We start from the raw sequence: 16,349 nt of genomic DNA on the forward strand, positions 1-16,349 counted from the left end.
AAATCCAAGTCAACTATTGTCTTTAAATGTTGCTCAACTTTGTGAACGTTTATGTTTTGTTTACAAGTGCAATTTATTACATCACCCTCTGACGCATATTAAAATGAAAACTTCATATCCATACGCCTCATTGCCGCTGTGCTTTTTAAACCAGAGCATTGTTGCTAAAGAGATAGTAGCACTTACCACGACTGATGCTCATCCTCCTACTTCAATATCCATTTTAGCTACACTTGGTTAGATTCAAAATACAAGATTCATTTTTTTCATCCACTTTTTTTTCTCTATACACTCTAAACAACAATATTATTATATATCCCAGTTTATGCCATTCAGGCAAGAAAGAATCAAGTCAATCGCCTTGTGTAATTCCACATTGCTACCACCAGGAGGCTTCAGTGAGAACCAGTAAGCACAACATACACTACATGGTCAAAAGTACTTGGGCCACGCCTCCTAATCTTCATTTCAGGTGTTTTCAGTCCCATTGATGTATGAAATCAATAACCGAGCCACGCAGGCTGTGAGCGAATGGTTCGAATGAGCTCCATGAATTTCAGGGTGGTGCTGTAATAGGACACCACCGCAGCAACAGGTCAGTTCATGAAATATCTTCCCTTCAAGATATTCCACGATCAGTTGTAAGTGGGATTATTGGAAAGTGGAAGTGTTTAGGAAACACAGCAGCTCAGCCATGAAGCGTCAGATTGTGAAGTTGCAGAGCATCAGCACGGAAACTGTGCACCGGGAGCTTCATGGCTTGGGTTTCCATTGCTGAGCCGCTCCTGTGGGTGTAATGTGTAGGTGGCCTGGTACTTTTAGATCTAAAATATGACGCGCTTTTGATGGAATAGATTTTTAAAAGTTTTATCTGCAAACTATTTGATCTGTTTGTAACTTTCCAAATCAACCGTGTTGCTCTTTTGTATTCCGTAGTGGATAAAAGTTACTTTTCATCATCGGGTCTCTGCAAATAAAATACAAATCGCACTCAAACAAGCGGTTTAACAAACAGCAAGTTAAACAAGCTAAAACCAAACTATCTCCTTTTACATGAATAACAAGAAGCAGGGCTGAGAAAAAAAGTGTCATTTTCTTTACTAAATTATGGATGATTAACATGCCTCACCGAGGAGGTTCATATGTTCCCGACTCCCAGTGATACATCGTAGAAACACACTGTACACTTCGAAGGACAAACATGATGAACCATTAAATGTTGCGACACATTAACCATAAACCACAGCTCTCAAGTATAAGTCGTATTTCTGCCTACTTCCTGTGTCTAATATCCAAGTCTCTGTGAAAAAGAGCAAGAAAAAAAGAGAGCGCATGTCAGACAGAAACACTCAGACACACTTGAGACAATAATCCAGTAGTTTTTGCTAACATTTGGGAGCCAATCAAACCAATCAGGCTGGATCGGTGTGGGCAGCTGCATCCCACAGGATGGAGGAGGAGGAGAGAAACAGCAAGAAAACCCAAACTAATGAGTATAATACAAAGTTTGTACCAATAACCAAACCCCACTGGCCTTTCTTATTAAAAACAGTGACTCATATGAACAAATCTAAAGACCTGAAAATCACCCGAGGGTGACTTTTCATGTAATACTGTACAATGACCTGAACACCTTATAAATAATCCCAAGCACTGCTCCTAGTGTAAACTCATAAAACCCAAAGAAAAACATACTGATGGATGATTTTACTTTACAGGAAATATACATACATGAGGTTAAATGAATTCCACTGAAAGCAGCATTTCTCCTGTGACAAAGAAATGGTTGTATAACATCATAAATAGAGCTACCTGTGTGCTTCTGTAGACAAACCATCGATATTATGGTCCAAGTTTGACATCAATACAATCCTTGTGTTGTCTCATTCTAGTTGGCAAGTAAACAAGAACAAAAATTTCTCAAAGAGTTCTTATCTAATAATGTTTTTTATAGTATGTACAGTTTAAAATGGTAAAATGTATTGTTTTTCCTTTTTTCCCCCTCTAAACAGTTCCTTCAAAGAGCAGAAAGACAGACCACGATGGCTAACTAAATCGGGAGGGAACACTCTGGAATTGGGAGCCGGTCTGGAATGTAAAAGCAGACGGAGTGTGACGTTACACCCGATGTTTTGTTCGGGTGTTTCTAATGCTGCAGAAAGTCACAGTGATCTGATTTGGCAGTAAATAAAACAGAACAGAATCTGTCTGAAGCCTTTCGCTAGACGTCTTAGGCAGAGTTCGGCAAACACAAAGACACTCCAGAGACAGAAGGCGGAAATCAACCTTAAAGTTAATGGTTTCATTTTGAAGCATCTCCTTTTAATCCATTTTCACTATTTCACTTAGAAGTTTCCCGAATTTGTTTAAAAGAAAGCGGCAACCAGCTCCAGAGTGTCCACGCCTATACCGCCTACTTACAACTGAGGCCCTCTGTAATGAAGAATAACTTTATCTATGGTCAAAAAGTCTGCATAGCACACTGTACACAGTATGAGTCCAAGTCAGTAACTGGGCCAAGCTAAAGATGATGGTCTCTTCCAAATCCTCCACAGCCAGCCGAAAATTAAAGAACGTTTTCAAAGAGGTGCATCGATCGCATGATGTTTTCATCCTGAGGATACAAAATAAGAGACAATACGATGAGCGGTGCTGAGACTGTGCCAGCAGCAGTGCGAGCTGATGTTCTGGGGATCGGCCTTACGTTTTGGCAACAGTCGATGAACTCGTCTATGGTTACCACGCCGTCTTTGTTCTTATCCATCTTCTGTTGGAGGCAGACAAAAGGAGAGATATGAAGGTTTTCTGAAGCCTCGTACATAAAACAGTAAAATCTGCCAACTGCCTGCTTGCCTGAAAGAATACTTCTACGTGCTGACGGGGCGTCTCCTCTTTGAGGACGGGGTATGTGCATTTTCCCATCATGTCGTAGATGGCCTTCATGATGTCCAGCATTTCCTGCGATGCGCGGAAAACATAACAGAGATAAATACAACATCTTACACTCAGTTTGCACTGACTACTCGCTAGCAGTTCTTGTGCCCTCACTCATATCTTACATGCGACTGGATTCATGCACGAGTCGTGTCTCAGGATGAATTATTGGTCAGCGTCAGAAAAAAAATAATTTTAATGAATGGCCCTGAGCCTCAGCTGTTATGCTAATCAGCACGTGTTGCATTACAGAGCATTCATTTGCACCGGGACTGTTTGTTCTTTCAGGTCCCCGTAAAACACATTCAAGGAGCAGGAAGTTCGAATAACAACCCTGAGAATTTAAGGATGGCGACTATTTTATGTTGTTTTGTGATTTCTGCGCTACATTATTACATTATTCAGCTTTACTTATAGTGTTGAATCAACATCCTAATGAGTGATATACATATATACTCACTGGCCACTTTATTAGGGACACCTGTTCAACTGCTTGTTAACACAAAAGTCTAATCAAGCAATCAAGCGGCAGAAAATCGATGCATTTAGATACATAGACATGGTCAAGATGGGACCATGAAGTTCAAACCGAGCATCAGAGGAGAAAGTTGATTCATATTTCAGTGACTTTGAATTTAGCACGGTTCTCGGTGCCAGACCAGTTTAGCAGTTCCTGAGTGTTTCAGAATCTGCTGGGATTTTCCCACACAACCATCTCTAGAGTTTACAGAGAATTAGCCAAAAATAGATAAAACATGCAGTGAGCAGCAGTTCTCTGCCTTGGTGGTGTCAGCGGTCAGCGGAGAATGGCAAGACTGCTTCAAGTTGCTAGAAAGGCCATAAGTCAAATAACCGCTTGTTACAACCAAGGTACGCAGAAGAGCATCTCTGAACACACAACACATTGAAGCTTGAGGCAGATGGGCTACAGCAGTTGAAACAAACAACTGTGCAGGGAAAATACTATTAGCTTGTTTAGGCCGGCTTTGAAAAAAGTGGCTTTAAATGTTTGCGGGCTGACTTAATCCCTGCGTTTGAATTAAATTAAAAGGAGCCAGCTTTGTTAATGAACATATGGCAGCTCGACAGCTTTAAAAATAGTGAAAGTAAAGAATAAAATTAAAGGTTAGGGTAGTTTTAGTTAAGCTGTAAATGTAGTCAGGCCACACTGGCAGTACTTTTGACACAAACTACTTTTGACGCAGTAGATGGCAAAAAGAGCCAAATGTGGCTCTGGAGCGGCAAACTGGAGACACCTGCTCAGTACACGGACTGAAAACAGTACTGCAACTCAACCATAAGAGGGCAGTGTTTGTTTTCAGTACAGCTAATTCTTCCTAAGAACTTTTATTTTAAGTATTGTGAACTCCAATGCTTGAGTGCTTTCACACTGACAAGCTTAGTGAGCCAGTAGGAGGAGGATATGTCAATGTTAACCCACAGAGGCAGATTCCTGGGAGGATGTTTTCTTCAGTTTAACTGTTACATTTTGATCTTTACTGTACAAAAATCGAGCGCAGTCTGCAGGCTCAATGTGAACATTAGCAAAATGCAAACTGGCGTAGCGCTGTGCTCGATCAAAATCGACGAATCGTGAACATCCTGTACAACAACATGTAAGTGAATTAACTAAAGCATGCGGCGTGAAACACGACGAATATCCCAGCACTGTGACCTTCGTGTTTTTAGGAGACGTACCTCTTTAGTGATATATCCGTCTTTATTGATATCATAAAGGTTGAAGGCCCAGTTGAGTTTTTCCTGGACTGTGCCACGCAGGAGGATAGAGAGACCCATAACAAAATCCTGTAATGGAAACACAACTTACTGACAAATGTGCAAAACATCACAGCTTTAACTCAACAACGACGCATGAGACACTTTCTACGTGAGGCACTTCAACCGATTCCACCCTTTCTGTGAGGATGCCGTCCTCTATCACGTATTCATTAGAGGAAAATGATGAAACGGCAAAAGTGGAGCTATCATAAATCAAAAATAGCTCATTATTCAAATGTTTAGTCGACTCAGTGTCAGTCCTCAGGGAGATCTCGTACTTCAGAACAGAGTGGACCGCACATTAGGCAGGGAAACTTTGTTTGGCATAATGACAGCTGTTCCCTGTTCTGTCCTAATAAGCAAATAAGTGCCCTTCATAAATATTAATCAAATGTTGAGCATCTTGAGTAAACTTGATGAGGCTAGATTTTTTTTTTCTATAAAGGGGGTTGCAGGTTACATAATGATCGAGTGTAAAGCCTCGTCTGTAGGAGCGTTTGATGCGCACGCCTTTTCGACAGCGAACCCACTCACTGGTCGAGTTTTAAGACACTGAGAAATGAGCGATCTGGCAACTCTGGGCTTACCTCAAAACTCACAGAGCCATTGTGATCCGTGTCAAAAGCATTGAACAGGAAGTGTGCGTATGTCGAGGCATCTATGGAGAGAACAAACAACCAATCACAGAACATCTGTCGTGATTACGGCTCGCTGGCAGTGGTGGCTACTGCAAACAAGAAAAAGGTTCAAAGCGGAGACTGTTTTTTCTTTTCCACTTCAAAGAAAACAGGCTCGCGATGAGAGGGAAGAACAGTGTGCTTAGAGCTGAGGGTTTTATCATTGTTTCCTCTGTGCTGTGCCATTATGTTCACTGGCCTGCCTTTCTTCTCTCTGAACAGATATATCAAAGCTTCCTAATGTTTCCTCTGTTCCTCCTCGGGTTGAATCTTTGCATAATGATGAGAGCCAACAGAGAGAAACTCAAGGCTGCCTGAATACAAACTTCTCTTCTCCCTCTGCCTCTCACCGACACTGTGTTTTCATGGGAGGCGAGGAAACCTAACGTACTCCGGACTTAGTGCAATTTTTGTAAACACGCATGAATGCGGGAGCTCCTGGGAAAGGGAAAGCATGCTGGGAAAACAAAGCAGCAGGCACAGACCTCCTTGCGGGAAGAACTGTGCGTAGATGTCTTTAAAAGTGTCTTCGTTGACGACCCCGCTGGGACATTCCTGCAAGACAAAATGGAGATGCGCAGGTTATCTGACATCTATGTTTACAGTCCTAGCCTTAAACTTGAGTTCACATAGTGCCAATCACGGTCACGTCTCACTAAAAACAGGGCACCTCTGAGAACGACAAAGTCGGCTAGCAGTGGGAAGATGTCTTTAAATGAAAAACAACATATTCCACCAGTGACTGACCATCGAATCCTCAGCAGCTATCTCGTCCATGCCTGTGGTTATCTGGCAGCATTCAGTGGAAAAGACTGAATAGTAACATACCCAAGAATTGTGCGTGTGTCTCTTTTCAAACAATCAAAGTAGCGGATGACCTTGCTTGGAGCAGCGTGGTGATGGAGGCAAATAGTTTTACAGGTTCGATTCTGCGGCACACGCTGACGGGGTATTGACTTTAGAAAGTTACCCCCTACATGGGCAATTTCCAGGGCAGGAGCCTCGTGTTTCTCTGTATTTTATGGAAGAAAATAGCCAACAGCAGCGAGGGCTTTTATTGGAAATCAAATATAACAAAACAAAACAAAACACGGTGTGGATGCAAATGCGAACACCTCTATGATAGAAGGACTTCTGAAGCTACATTGTGCTTGTGAACTTGCATCAACATCAACATATTCTATTCCCTTTCACGAAAGTCAAAAGTAGACACGTTAAAAGGCTCTCTGAGTACGAGTAACCTCGCTAGAATTAAAGGGCACGCCGGGTTTCCTGCTTCCCGTGACCACGTCTCATCAGCCACTTTGGGAAACAGTGCGGCGAGGGGAAGAAAATAAAGACGAAACCTTCATCGTCTTGCTTCAAACAGGCGTCTTGTGTTTCAAGTTAAGAGGATGCTGCAAGGTTGTCTGCGCAAGTCCCCTGACACCCTCCTCCTCCTTGGTCTCACAGACTCAGCTGAATATCTTGCAGGGTGAGGCGAGAAAGAAGTTTCGGAGACAGAATGTGCACAAGTCTGTCTCTGCGTTGTCATTTGGCAGGCTCTAACCTGATTTGTGAAGTCTGAAAGTCGTTGCTTGGACTAGCGTGTATGAATTATAATGATGTACAATGAGGAAAATTACTCTCCATCATGGTTGGAATAAATGACACCTAATTATAACGGTCACAGTGCCTGGATTGAGGAAAAAATATTCAGGCTGTTAATTTATAAGTATTGATCTTTATTCCTGGTAAAACAAAAGACTGCAGCTGCAAAGAAAACAATTAGTGCTTTTTGACTTAGAAAAGTATGACATTGCTGTGATATGTGGATGTTAAATGTGAAGCAACAGCGTTGTGAAAAGTTATTTTTTGCATATCTGTCACACTTGCATGTTTTAAGCAGCGGTCCCCAACCTTTTTTGCGCCACGGACCGGTTTATGCCCGACAATATTTTCACGGACCGGCCTTTAAGGTGTCGCGGATAAATACAACAAAATAAAACTAGTACCGGTACCGAAAAAAAGAAGATTTATTCATAACACACGTGAAAAGACCCAGGAAAACCGAGTTAACGATAAAAACGAAGTAACAAAAAACCCTGAAAACCATACATTTCACACCTGAGCCTCAACTCTCGCGAGCCCGGTACCAAACGACTCACGGACCGGTACCGGTCCGAGGCCCGGGGGTTGGGGACGCTGTTTTAGATGATCAAACAATTACAACACAAACACAAAGTGTTTTTAAATGATGATTTTTTTTTTATTTAGTGAAATTTAGCCCTATGTGACAAAGTATTTGCCCCCCTTCTTAACTCATTAATTAACTGTGACTCTCCATTTTTTGGAAAGCTGAGTTCAATCTACCAGCCACACCCAGGTCTGACTACTGCCATAGCTGCTGAATGACTTGCATGCTAACATTAGTGATGTGCGATACCACTGATTTCCTTTCCGATCCGATACCAAGTAATATTCAGGGTGGTATCGACGATACTGATCCGATACCGATACTTTTACAAAAACTGTATTTTATTTATTGTATCTCAAATTATAGCGTCATAATGATTACAGGACATCAGATTACTTGTTCTTATCACTTAATAATGCAGAGTTCATCATATAGAAATAAAAAAACTGAAGTTGTGGCTATTTGAACACCTTGCCTGCCTGCAGCACTAAAGGACTCCGTGAGAGACGTCTGTCTCGCCCTAGCAGCATTCCCTGTTCCACTACTCCGTGGCCTTCTCCTGCAGCCCTTCCCTGTCTCCCTTCAGATCCAAATAGCTCGTCATATTCTGTGATATGATTTACTCTGAGGTGTTTGACAAGGTTAGTGAGTGTTGCCACAACCATACATGCCAACCCTCCCGATTTTCCGGGAGAATCCCGGAGCCACCATTCTCCCGAATTTCCACCTGGACAACAAAATTGAAAAACCATATCGCAGAATTCATAGCCGAGCCAATTCCAGTTTCCAACAATGGCGGCAGCTACTTAGTTTTAATATTACTCTTATTTCTCTTTCTGGGTCGCAAAAAAACTTTTAACATATTTTCAGGTGAGAATGTAGCTGTGTAAACTTCAAATATCTGAGCCGACCGACACATCGTCTTCAAACCCCCGCGGTCTTTCGCTACTCGGGTTAAACATGATATATAAGTCACTTTGATAACTTAAAAATGTTATTGTTTGGCTTTTTCAGTGTTTTATTTGTTCGTGAGTAAATCGGTTTGGCTGAGATTAAAGTTATTAGATTAGATTAAATTAAATTAATATTAATCCCTCAGGAGGGTTCCTCCGGGGTTTTCACACAGCTGAATAAACATCAAACAGAAAACTAATTAAAGAAAGTGTGAGACGGTCGAGAGTTTACGCCAGCGCCCGGTTATATTTTAGATAGCAAGGAGCAGACGGCAGAGTTTCACTCCACCGAGGGCTCGTGACGTACTACCCGGCTTTCTTTAGACCGCGAAGGCCGGGTCCTCAGGTGGAAGCAGCCTCTGAATTTGGACACCCCGCTGTTTCCGGGCCGGCCAATAATAACGGTGACATTTAACGTATTTTATCCGATAAATAAACACTGTAAAATGTATTTATCACCCCCCAACAGCCCTTTTGAATGTCTCCCTAATTCTGAGGTCTCAAGGTTGGCAAGTATGGCCGCAACACCTCACTTTTTTGCCACATTATCGCAAACCACGTCTCAGCTGTTTGTGGAGGTAAAATACGTCCGCACAATTACGCTCAGCCATTGTTGTGAGTGCGCACACCAAGGGGCTGCGAGACATTTATACAGTCGTATTTCGCACATGACTATGAAAGGCGGAAAAGCTTTCTGTGATCTGTTCATCTATTTTAAAAAAAATTTATCTACATCTAATATAAAGAATCAAAAGGTCACATTTTTAAGAAAGAGGAAAAATCCATTCACTGAGAGAAAAAAAAAGATTTTTCAGGGGGGAAAGAAGGTTTCAGGGAAAAAAGGCTGAAGTACGTCAAATTATATAAGAACTGGACTGGTAATCACTAGTAACAGATCTTTGGATAAATCCAAATTTAAAATGATTGTTTAAATTTGTTTGGGATGGAGATCTTGTCAAAATTGATGGAAATAGTACGGTTGGATTGGGTTCCACCATGCAGTACTATCTGGAAAGCATCTGATCTGATTGTTGAATGATCCCAAACCCACTGCCAACACACAATGAAATGAACACACAATGAAACTCAAACTAAAAAGTCATGGATTGGCCTCCCCCCAGCCTGGACCTCAACACAATTGAAGCAGTGTGGGATCACGCTGATGGGGAACAGAACAAAAGGCAGAAACCTCCAAAGATGAGCTTTGAATGTCCTTCAAGAAGTCTGGAGAACTATTCCTGAAGACTACCTAAAGAAATTACAAGAAACTTCCTCATAGAGTTCAGGCCGTTTTGACGAATAAAGGTGGTCACACCAAATAAAGCTCATCAGGGTTGTTGTCTGTTTTTGCCTTATATGCTTTTTTCTAGATATGTTTGCACACATTTCAATAAATTGTTATTATTGTATTATTATTTAATTTCCCATTTTCATACTAAAATATAAAGAAGTAAGGGTTGGATCAAGATTTTTACGTAACGCTGTGTATTTTTTATCTGTAGTTTCTTAAGGAATGTAGAAATTCTGTCCCTGCAGGGACTTCACGCATATCCACCATAAAGACAAAATGCACTGTAGCATCTTTGTATTTGACAGTATTTCTCTGTTGTTTACCAGAGCAGCTGTTAATTAATGCTTTGTTTATCTTCTACAACCGTGCAGACAACACGCTCTCAACAGTCAACCTCTTGTTGTAGTTGTGCTCTGTAAATAAATATAGTAAGCAGGGGGATTTGGATTTTTTTTTAATAGGACTTCTACTTGACTTGTAGAGTATGTGCATGGCTGCACCTGTGTGTGTCTGTGCATCACACACACTTCTTCTTCTATTCTCTCTACTGCAAATCATCCTAAAAAGCTGCAGAAAAAATAAAACCCAGTGAAAGCTGTTGGAGCGAGTCTCACTCTCGTGGCAGAATTCAACTGATTGTATATCAGCGTTTCTTTGTAGCCTGATGATGACATTGGTGAGCGAGGCTATTTTTCAGTTGGGAATGGAGCCTGTGCGTCATCTTATTACCACATGCAATGCAGCGCCCCTGCAATTCAATTTCAGGTTCAGAGAAATAGTTACACTTTGACTTTAGGTCCCATCAAGGAAAACTTTGATCTTGCTGAGCTAAAAGTCAGGAACTCATTTATTTTATATTATATACATATATAACATTAAGCCAGAGTTCATTTTATTTTCATAAAGTATGCATCTGTGTCCCAACAACAGATGAACATATCACCAAATTAAAGATATAACAAATATCTAAATGTTTACATTTACATACATATCAATAAAATTAATTAGCTTATTTTTCCTGCTAGGACTCAATTCATAAATATTTGCTCATGCACTTATAGATCAAGACTTCAAGAAAAAGAAAAAAGCAACTAGAAAAACATGGGTTACATTTTCCAGGATGATCACCAACGTAGTCACTGTTTCCCTTTGTCCTGTTTTTTTGTTTTGTTTTGATTTTGCACATTGTTCAATGCCGTTCTCATTAGACGGACTGAGAGATCAGAAAGTTTATTTGTATTCATTTGATATGCTTGTAAAATTAGCTCATCCATGATAATAAAATCACACATCCAATTCAATCAAATGCAAAACTGGCCAGGCATGAAATTCCTTTTGGAGACCCATGAAGCGAGGCGGCAATAAGCAGTGCGGGGAATGAAATATACCTACGAACAGACGAATCGTGACTGATGGCATCGAAAGTATGAGATCTTAATCTAATGCCCAAGTCAGTGCCCTGGACTGTGAACTGTGAAAGCTCAGAAGATTCAGTCAGACGTGAGGACAATATTGTGTTATTTTCTATAGTCTGAGGTCAAGGTTTTGTTTTTTTAAAATAATAAATTCTCTCAAACCTTTAAGGTGACCCCTTGCTCAAATTCTGCCTCGAGATCAAGGCCCAGAACCAGAGGTTTCATTTGGTAGACGAGACCTGCTCGACAAAGCGTTATATCTAAAACAAAGCACCACTTGTGCTACAAGTGAATAACTTGTAATGTCTGTTGTCAAGACAGATGACCTCATCCTTCCACCAAATCAAACTTGGAGAAGTTTGATTTGCTTCAAAACCCTGGATACCAAGGACAAAGGGCCAAACTTCTCATCATGGGAATCATGCCAGCTTCTATTAGTCTGGCTCGCCTTAAAAGCTTTCCTTCATTCTGCCAATGTCACTGGGATAGGGCAAGACAAGATGAGCTGTTTGACCCCAGAAGTTAAAAAATGAGCCACACTCTAGATTTAGTGATGGACAAAAGCTATTTAATAGCTGTAATTTAAGCGTCATTACTCTTTCCCTTTGTCCAGTTTGGGGTCCTAGTTCAACCACATCTAACTCCACAGTAGACAGGAGCAACTGAGTAAACAGAGACGATGACCTCCTATTCCAATACATAAATGAATAAATACACTAAAAACATTATAACCATGCTAGTGGCTCAGTGAGGCTGTATTGAGGCTCTTTGATGTACAGAGGTAAATGCTAACATGCCAATATTTTACTATTCTAAACAGCAAACAAGCTAAACACAGTGAGGATCATGTGAATTTCATTTTTTAAATTTGAATTTAAAATTAAAGTTTAGATTTTAAAAAGGCAGATGGAGAATTAGGAAATGATACTGCGCGTTGTGGAAGGTCGGACATATCCCCATGTACTAAGAAGAAGTAAATAAAATAAAAAGGGCAAAGGGGATAAATGACCTCCATTTATATAGTGTTCAATCACAATCAGAAGAGTTGCCTTTTGGTACTTTCTAGTGTAAGTTAAAGACCCTGCAATAACAGAAAGAAAACCCCAACAATCAGATAATCCCTTTCAAGCAAGCACTTGGTGACTGTGGGAAGGAAAAACTCCCTTTTAACAGGAAGTGACCTGTTTGGAAAGCCATCGGCTAGTTTGATAACTTCTGGGCTAAGACTTCTTGTTGAATTGTTGTCAGATGATATCAATGGTTTCATGACTGCAGTTTAGCAGTTGCAATCTTTGTTTTGCTGTCCACACTGTCTGCTTACCTCCATCCAACCAAGACCTGCTTAAAGGTGGCATTATATGGTACTCAGACGATGAGCCGACAAAAAACGAAAACCAGAACACTTCCAGTACCAAATGGAAATTATGTCCCTTGCTAACAAATTCTGCATATATTCCTGATAAATCACCCAGAGGGGCAAATTAATATGTATGCCTTTTTCCTGGTGCTCAAAGAAAGCTGAAGGGGCCACCTGAGTTATTTGGATTCATCACTTCATCCCTTCCAGTGGCAAAATAGAGAATGTCTTTAAACGCTGTGAAATCAGGCAGCGTGAAGCACAAATTAAAGCCCTGATCAGAACACTTCTTACCTCTTACACCATCTCCAGTGGAAATGAACTAATGGGAAAGATTTGCAGGGACTTGGCTAGAGCACAGTGCAGGCAACAGGAAACTGAAGCCTCACGGGAACACCATCACAGGACTCTCACTATCCTCTTTCACAGCCAGATAATCTGGGTTGGGTTAATTCTGGGTCATCTTATTATGCCTCACACCAGAGATGACAAAGAAGTAAGCTGGAAGGGGGTGGAAGGGTTGAGGTATGACCTCATTATCTCTGACACAGTGAACCGTGTACCGAAGTTTAAATTTTCTGTGGTAAGCACTATTGGACAGTTTAACATTTAATGCAGGTTGAGCTGCTTCAGGAGACTTGGGTGGAAACACCCTTGCTCACTACAGCAGGTTGTAAAAGAATACATGAAATCAAATCAAAAGGAAAACAATGTTTTTGATGTGAAGAAAAAAGAGATATCCAAGAAAGAACAAAGCATTCCAAGGTGTACATTATGTATGGTGGCCTCGTCACTTACATTCTTGAAGCCGCGGTAAAGAATCTGTAGCTCCTTTCGGGAGAACCGCGTCTGTGCTTCGAGTTGTTCCAGGCCTTCTGGGCGATGGCGGACTGCCGATAGTTCCAGCTCGTCTTCGACGCTGTCTGGAGAGGAGAAAGAACAAGGTGAGACATGAAACGCGTCCTTGCAAATTTGTATTTTTGACACTAGAATTTTAGCTATCTTGTTACATTTTCAGCAAATAGATAATCAAATAAAACAAAAAAAAACAACAAAAAGCTCCATTCACAATGCCAGAACTCAACATTTTACTACAAAATGTTATTGGCTCATGGGAAAATCCATTCAAGCGGATCAGTTCTGAAGTCCTTTCTTTGCCTCACACGCCACATTCCTTTATCGGACCCTTCACAAAACCAAACAAAAAATCTGAATGCTCTTTTCTTCTCTACAACAAACATGACAGCAGAGGTAATTAGAGTTTTTTTGAGACCCTGGAACACAACAAGCCCTCGTGGCAGAGAGCCTCTTCATGAAAGAGGGTAGCTGAACCCTGTGAAATGTTTTAATGGGCCTTTAATGATAGCAGATGCTGTCTGGGCACTGTCACCGACTGCACTGTCCTCACAGCACAGCGTTTGACTTGTCTTGTGCAGGGTCTCTCATATACCTGAAGTGTGACACACTAAGTGCCTCATTAGCTCGAAGAGGCTTATTACGGCCCACAGTCAAAAGGCCAAATCTTTAAACGGACCATAATTAACCTGTTGCTATGGAACAAAAGCTCCGCATCCGTTGGGGGATGTCAGCTGATATAAAGGAAATAAAAATGGCTATTTGATCTCATTCTCATCATCATATTAGTCCAGAAACTGTAGCATTACAGCGGTGTAATTAACAAATTTCTGTTCACCTGACCTGTTTAGCATCACATATTCTTTTTCGCGTCACTGTTACGACACAATTACGACGAAACTAATCTGCAATGTGCGAGTGTTTTGTTTCAGTGAAAGATGACAGTTTTGACTGTGAACAGCAGAAAAACATTTTTATTCCCTTCAGAAAAGAAAGAAAAGATTTCACGTTGCAGCTAAAATGCAGCTCCGTCAATCATGTGTGACTAAAGCCTGTACTGGCTGAGAAAAGACACAGAAACAAAAGAACATCTTAGACAACAGCAACAAAATCATCAGAGAGACAGAGTGAAGGGAGAGAGAGGGAGAGAAAGCCTTGGAAGAGCCACTTGCTTTGATTAGTGGAGGATGGCTTTTTGGCTGTGGAGCATGGAAAGAGCCTCATGAGTCGAGCTCTCACCCCGCGCTTGTGGACAATCTGAGGGTAACCTGGGAAATACAGCATTAGGTCTTGTGGGTTACCCAGGCAACCAAGAGCCTCAGAACACTGTAGGACGCTGGACATGCAAGACGTGAGGGTCTAAGTTTGGACATGAAGCTAGCTGTCTTCAGGACAACAACACAGTGTTTTTGCTCTGCAGCAAGCAGCCTCAAAAGGAGCTCGGCTTGTGTCATTTTGGCTGTTACTAATTAGCTTTTAACACAATGCATAGCACACTGATGAGTAGTTTTTAGCTATTCAAAATCCTCAGTATAGGTCAAAAAAAAGAAAGATGGATGAAAAGGAAAAGGAATTTTTCAACATTGTTCTGCTCATTCTGAGGAGAAGTTGTCATGGCAATATCTCCCTTCAAATGGGAAACTCATCCCCAACAACAGGTTGAACCATTTGCACCAAGGACGAAAAACTTATTTTACATCATGTGCCACCCACAACCCAAGTAATTTTCAGATTAGAAGGCCCAGCGACACTCTCCTTCCTGTTACTGTGACGACTTTAACTGCACTTTTATACCAAGAGCTCTTAATATAAGGAAAGTATGACAAAAAATATGTCAGACGTTTGCTTTGCTTTAGCTTTTTTGTTTGTTTTTACTGTGGATATGTTGTAAAAACCTTACATTTCTACAGTAGACAGTAGAAAACTGGACATTTTCTTGCATTTATCTGTTTATCTATTACTTAATTACTTTGGTGCATTATGAATGACCATGGAGGAGGTCTTTATCAGTAAGAAAAGCTGTAAAATTTATGAAAATGCAGTTAAAAGTCCAGCTTTTATGCAAACCTTCAAATTTCCCAAAGTCTTTACCAGGCCGATTTGGTCCCTAGGCCTAATGTTTGACACTCCTGAGCTACACTACACTTCTCTTAATCCAGCTGAGAAACATCTTAGTCTGAACCAACTGGCAGATCAACAGACATTTTTATTTACTAGCACTGCTGAAGTTATCTCTGAATTTACTTCACGGACAGTGCTCCTAACAGATAAAAACAAGACCAACGAGGAACTTCTTCTTCTGTTTAGCTGAAACAGTACAAAGCTACTCCCAAGACCATCTACGAACTGTCTTTGGATTCTGTGCTTTGTCTACTGAGCCAGTCCTTGGCTTTTAAACAGATGTGCCCTTATATCTAGATTTAGTTGAAAAGTAAAACAGAAAGAGTTGTGCTTTAGGCTGAGGTTTATTGCAAAGAGTGTTCAGGCCCTTTAAATTTACCCACTGAGCAATTTTATGTTGATTAGAGAAAGGCCTAAAAGATCTGTCAAAACCTGTAATTCCTACTTGTGTCAACAGTGTTTAGTCCATCGCCTTGAAGCTGCCAATTTTGGGGTTTGCAGAGGTGGTGAAGAGGAATGGCGTCTTTTTAACCTTTTTAACCAAATTTATACTTAAAGTAGCATCTTTGTAATGACCTGAGAAGATGGCTTTTCACATTCCAAGAGAACAGATCTTAACAGTGTTTAGGTGTCTGTGAAAGTTGCTTTCAATGCCATTTTGGTGTATTTCTTTTGTGCAGTTTTGATGCGGGTTGGTGAAGCTATGAACTACAGGTTCAGGACTGCAGAAGTGTGAGATAGGACTAGTTCGCTGGTTACATTATTAATCAATCTCCAAGCACATTGTTCTC

The 16,349-nt window shown here is 40.9% G+C and overlaps 1 protein-coding gene across 7 annotated transcripts in view; it reads right to left on the bottom strand.

The window, feature by feature from the left end:
• Positions 1-1,081: 1,081 nt before the first annotated feature.
• kcnip4a (potassium voltage-gated channel interacting protein 4a) overlaps positions 1,082-16,349 on the bottom strand; it is a 153,962-nt gene continuing 138,694 nt past the window's right edge. For 6 of the 7 annotated variants that reach the window (XM_014337786.2, XM_014337785.2, XM_005935228.3 and 3 more), the window contains 7 exons: positions 13,381-13,505; positions 5,876-5,945; positions 5,301-5,371; positions 4,633-4,740; positions 2,854-2,958; positions 2,705-2,767; positions 1,082-2,614 (listed from right to left, as the gene is read on the bottom strand). In XM_014337786.2, the coding sequence (XP_014193272.1) occupies positions 2,567-2,614; positions 2,705-2,767; positions 2,854-2,958; positions 4,633-4,740; positions 5,301-5,371; positions 5,876-5,945; positions 13,381-13,505 (590 nt within the window). In that variant the 3' untranslated portion in view covers positions 1,082-2,566. Of the gene's footprint in view, positions 2,615-2,704; positions 2,768-2,853; positions 2,959-4,632; positions 4,741-5,300; positions 5,372-5,875; positions 5,946-13,380; positions 13,506-14,609; positions 14,706-16,349 lie in introns of all 7 variants that reach the window. The other variant, XM_005935225.2, reaches the window with a different exon arrangement.

The sequence above is a fragment of the Haplochromis burtoni genome, unplaced genomic scaffold (assembly GCF_018398535.1).
Source record: "Haplochromis burtoni strain Fernald_Lab_line unplaced genomic scaffold, NCSU_Asbu1 Contig_198, whole genome shotgun sequence".
Classification (NCBI taxonomy): domain Eukaryota; kingdom Metazoa; phylum Chordata; class Actinopteri; order Cichliformes; family Cichlidae; genus Haplochromis; species Haplochromis burtoni.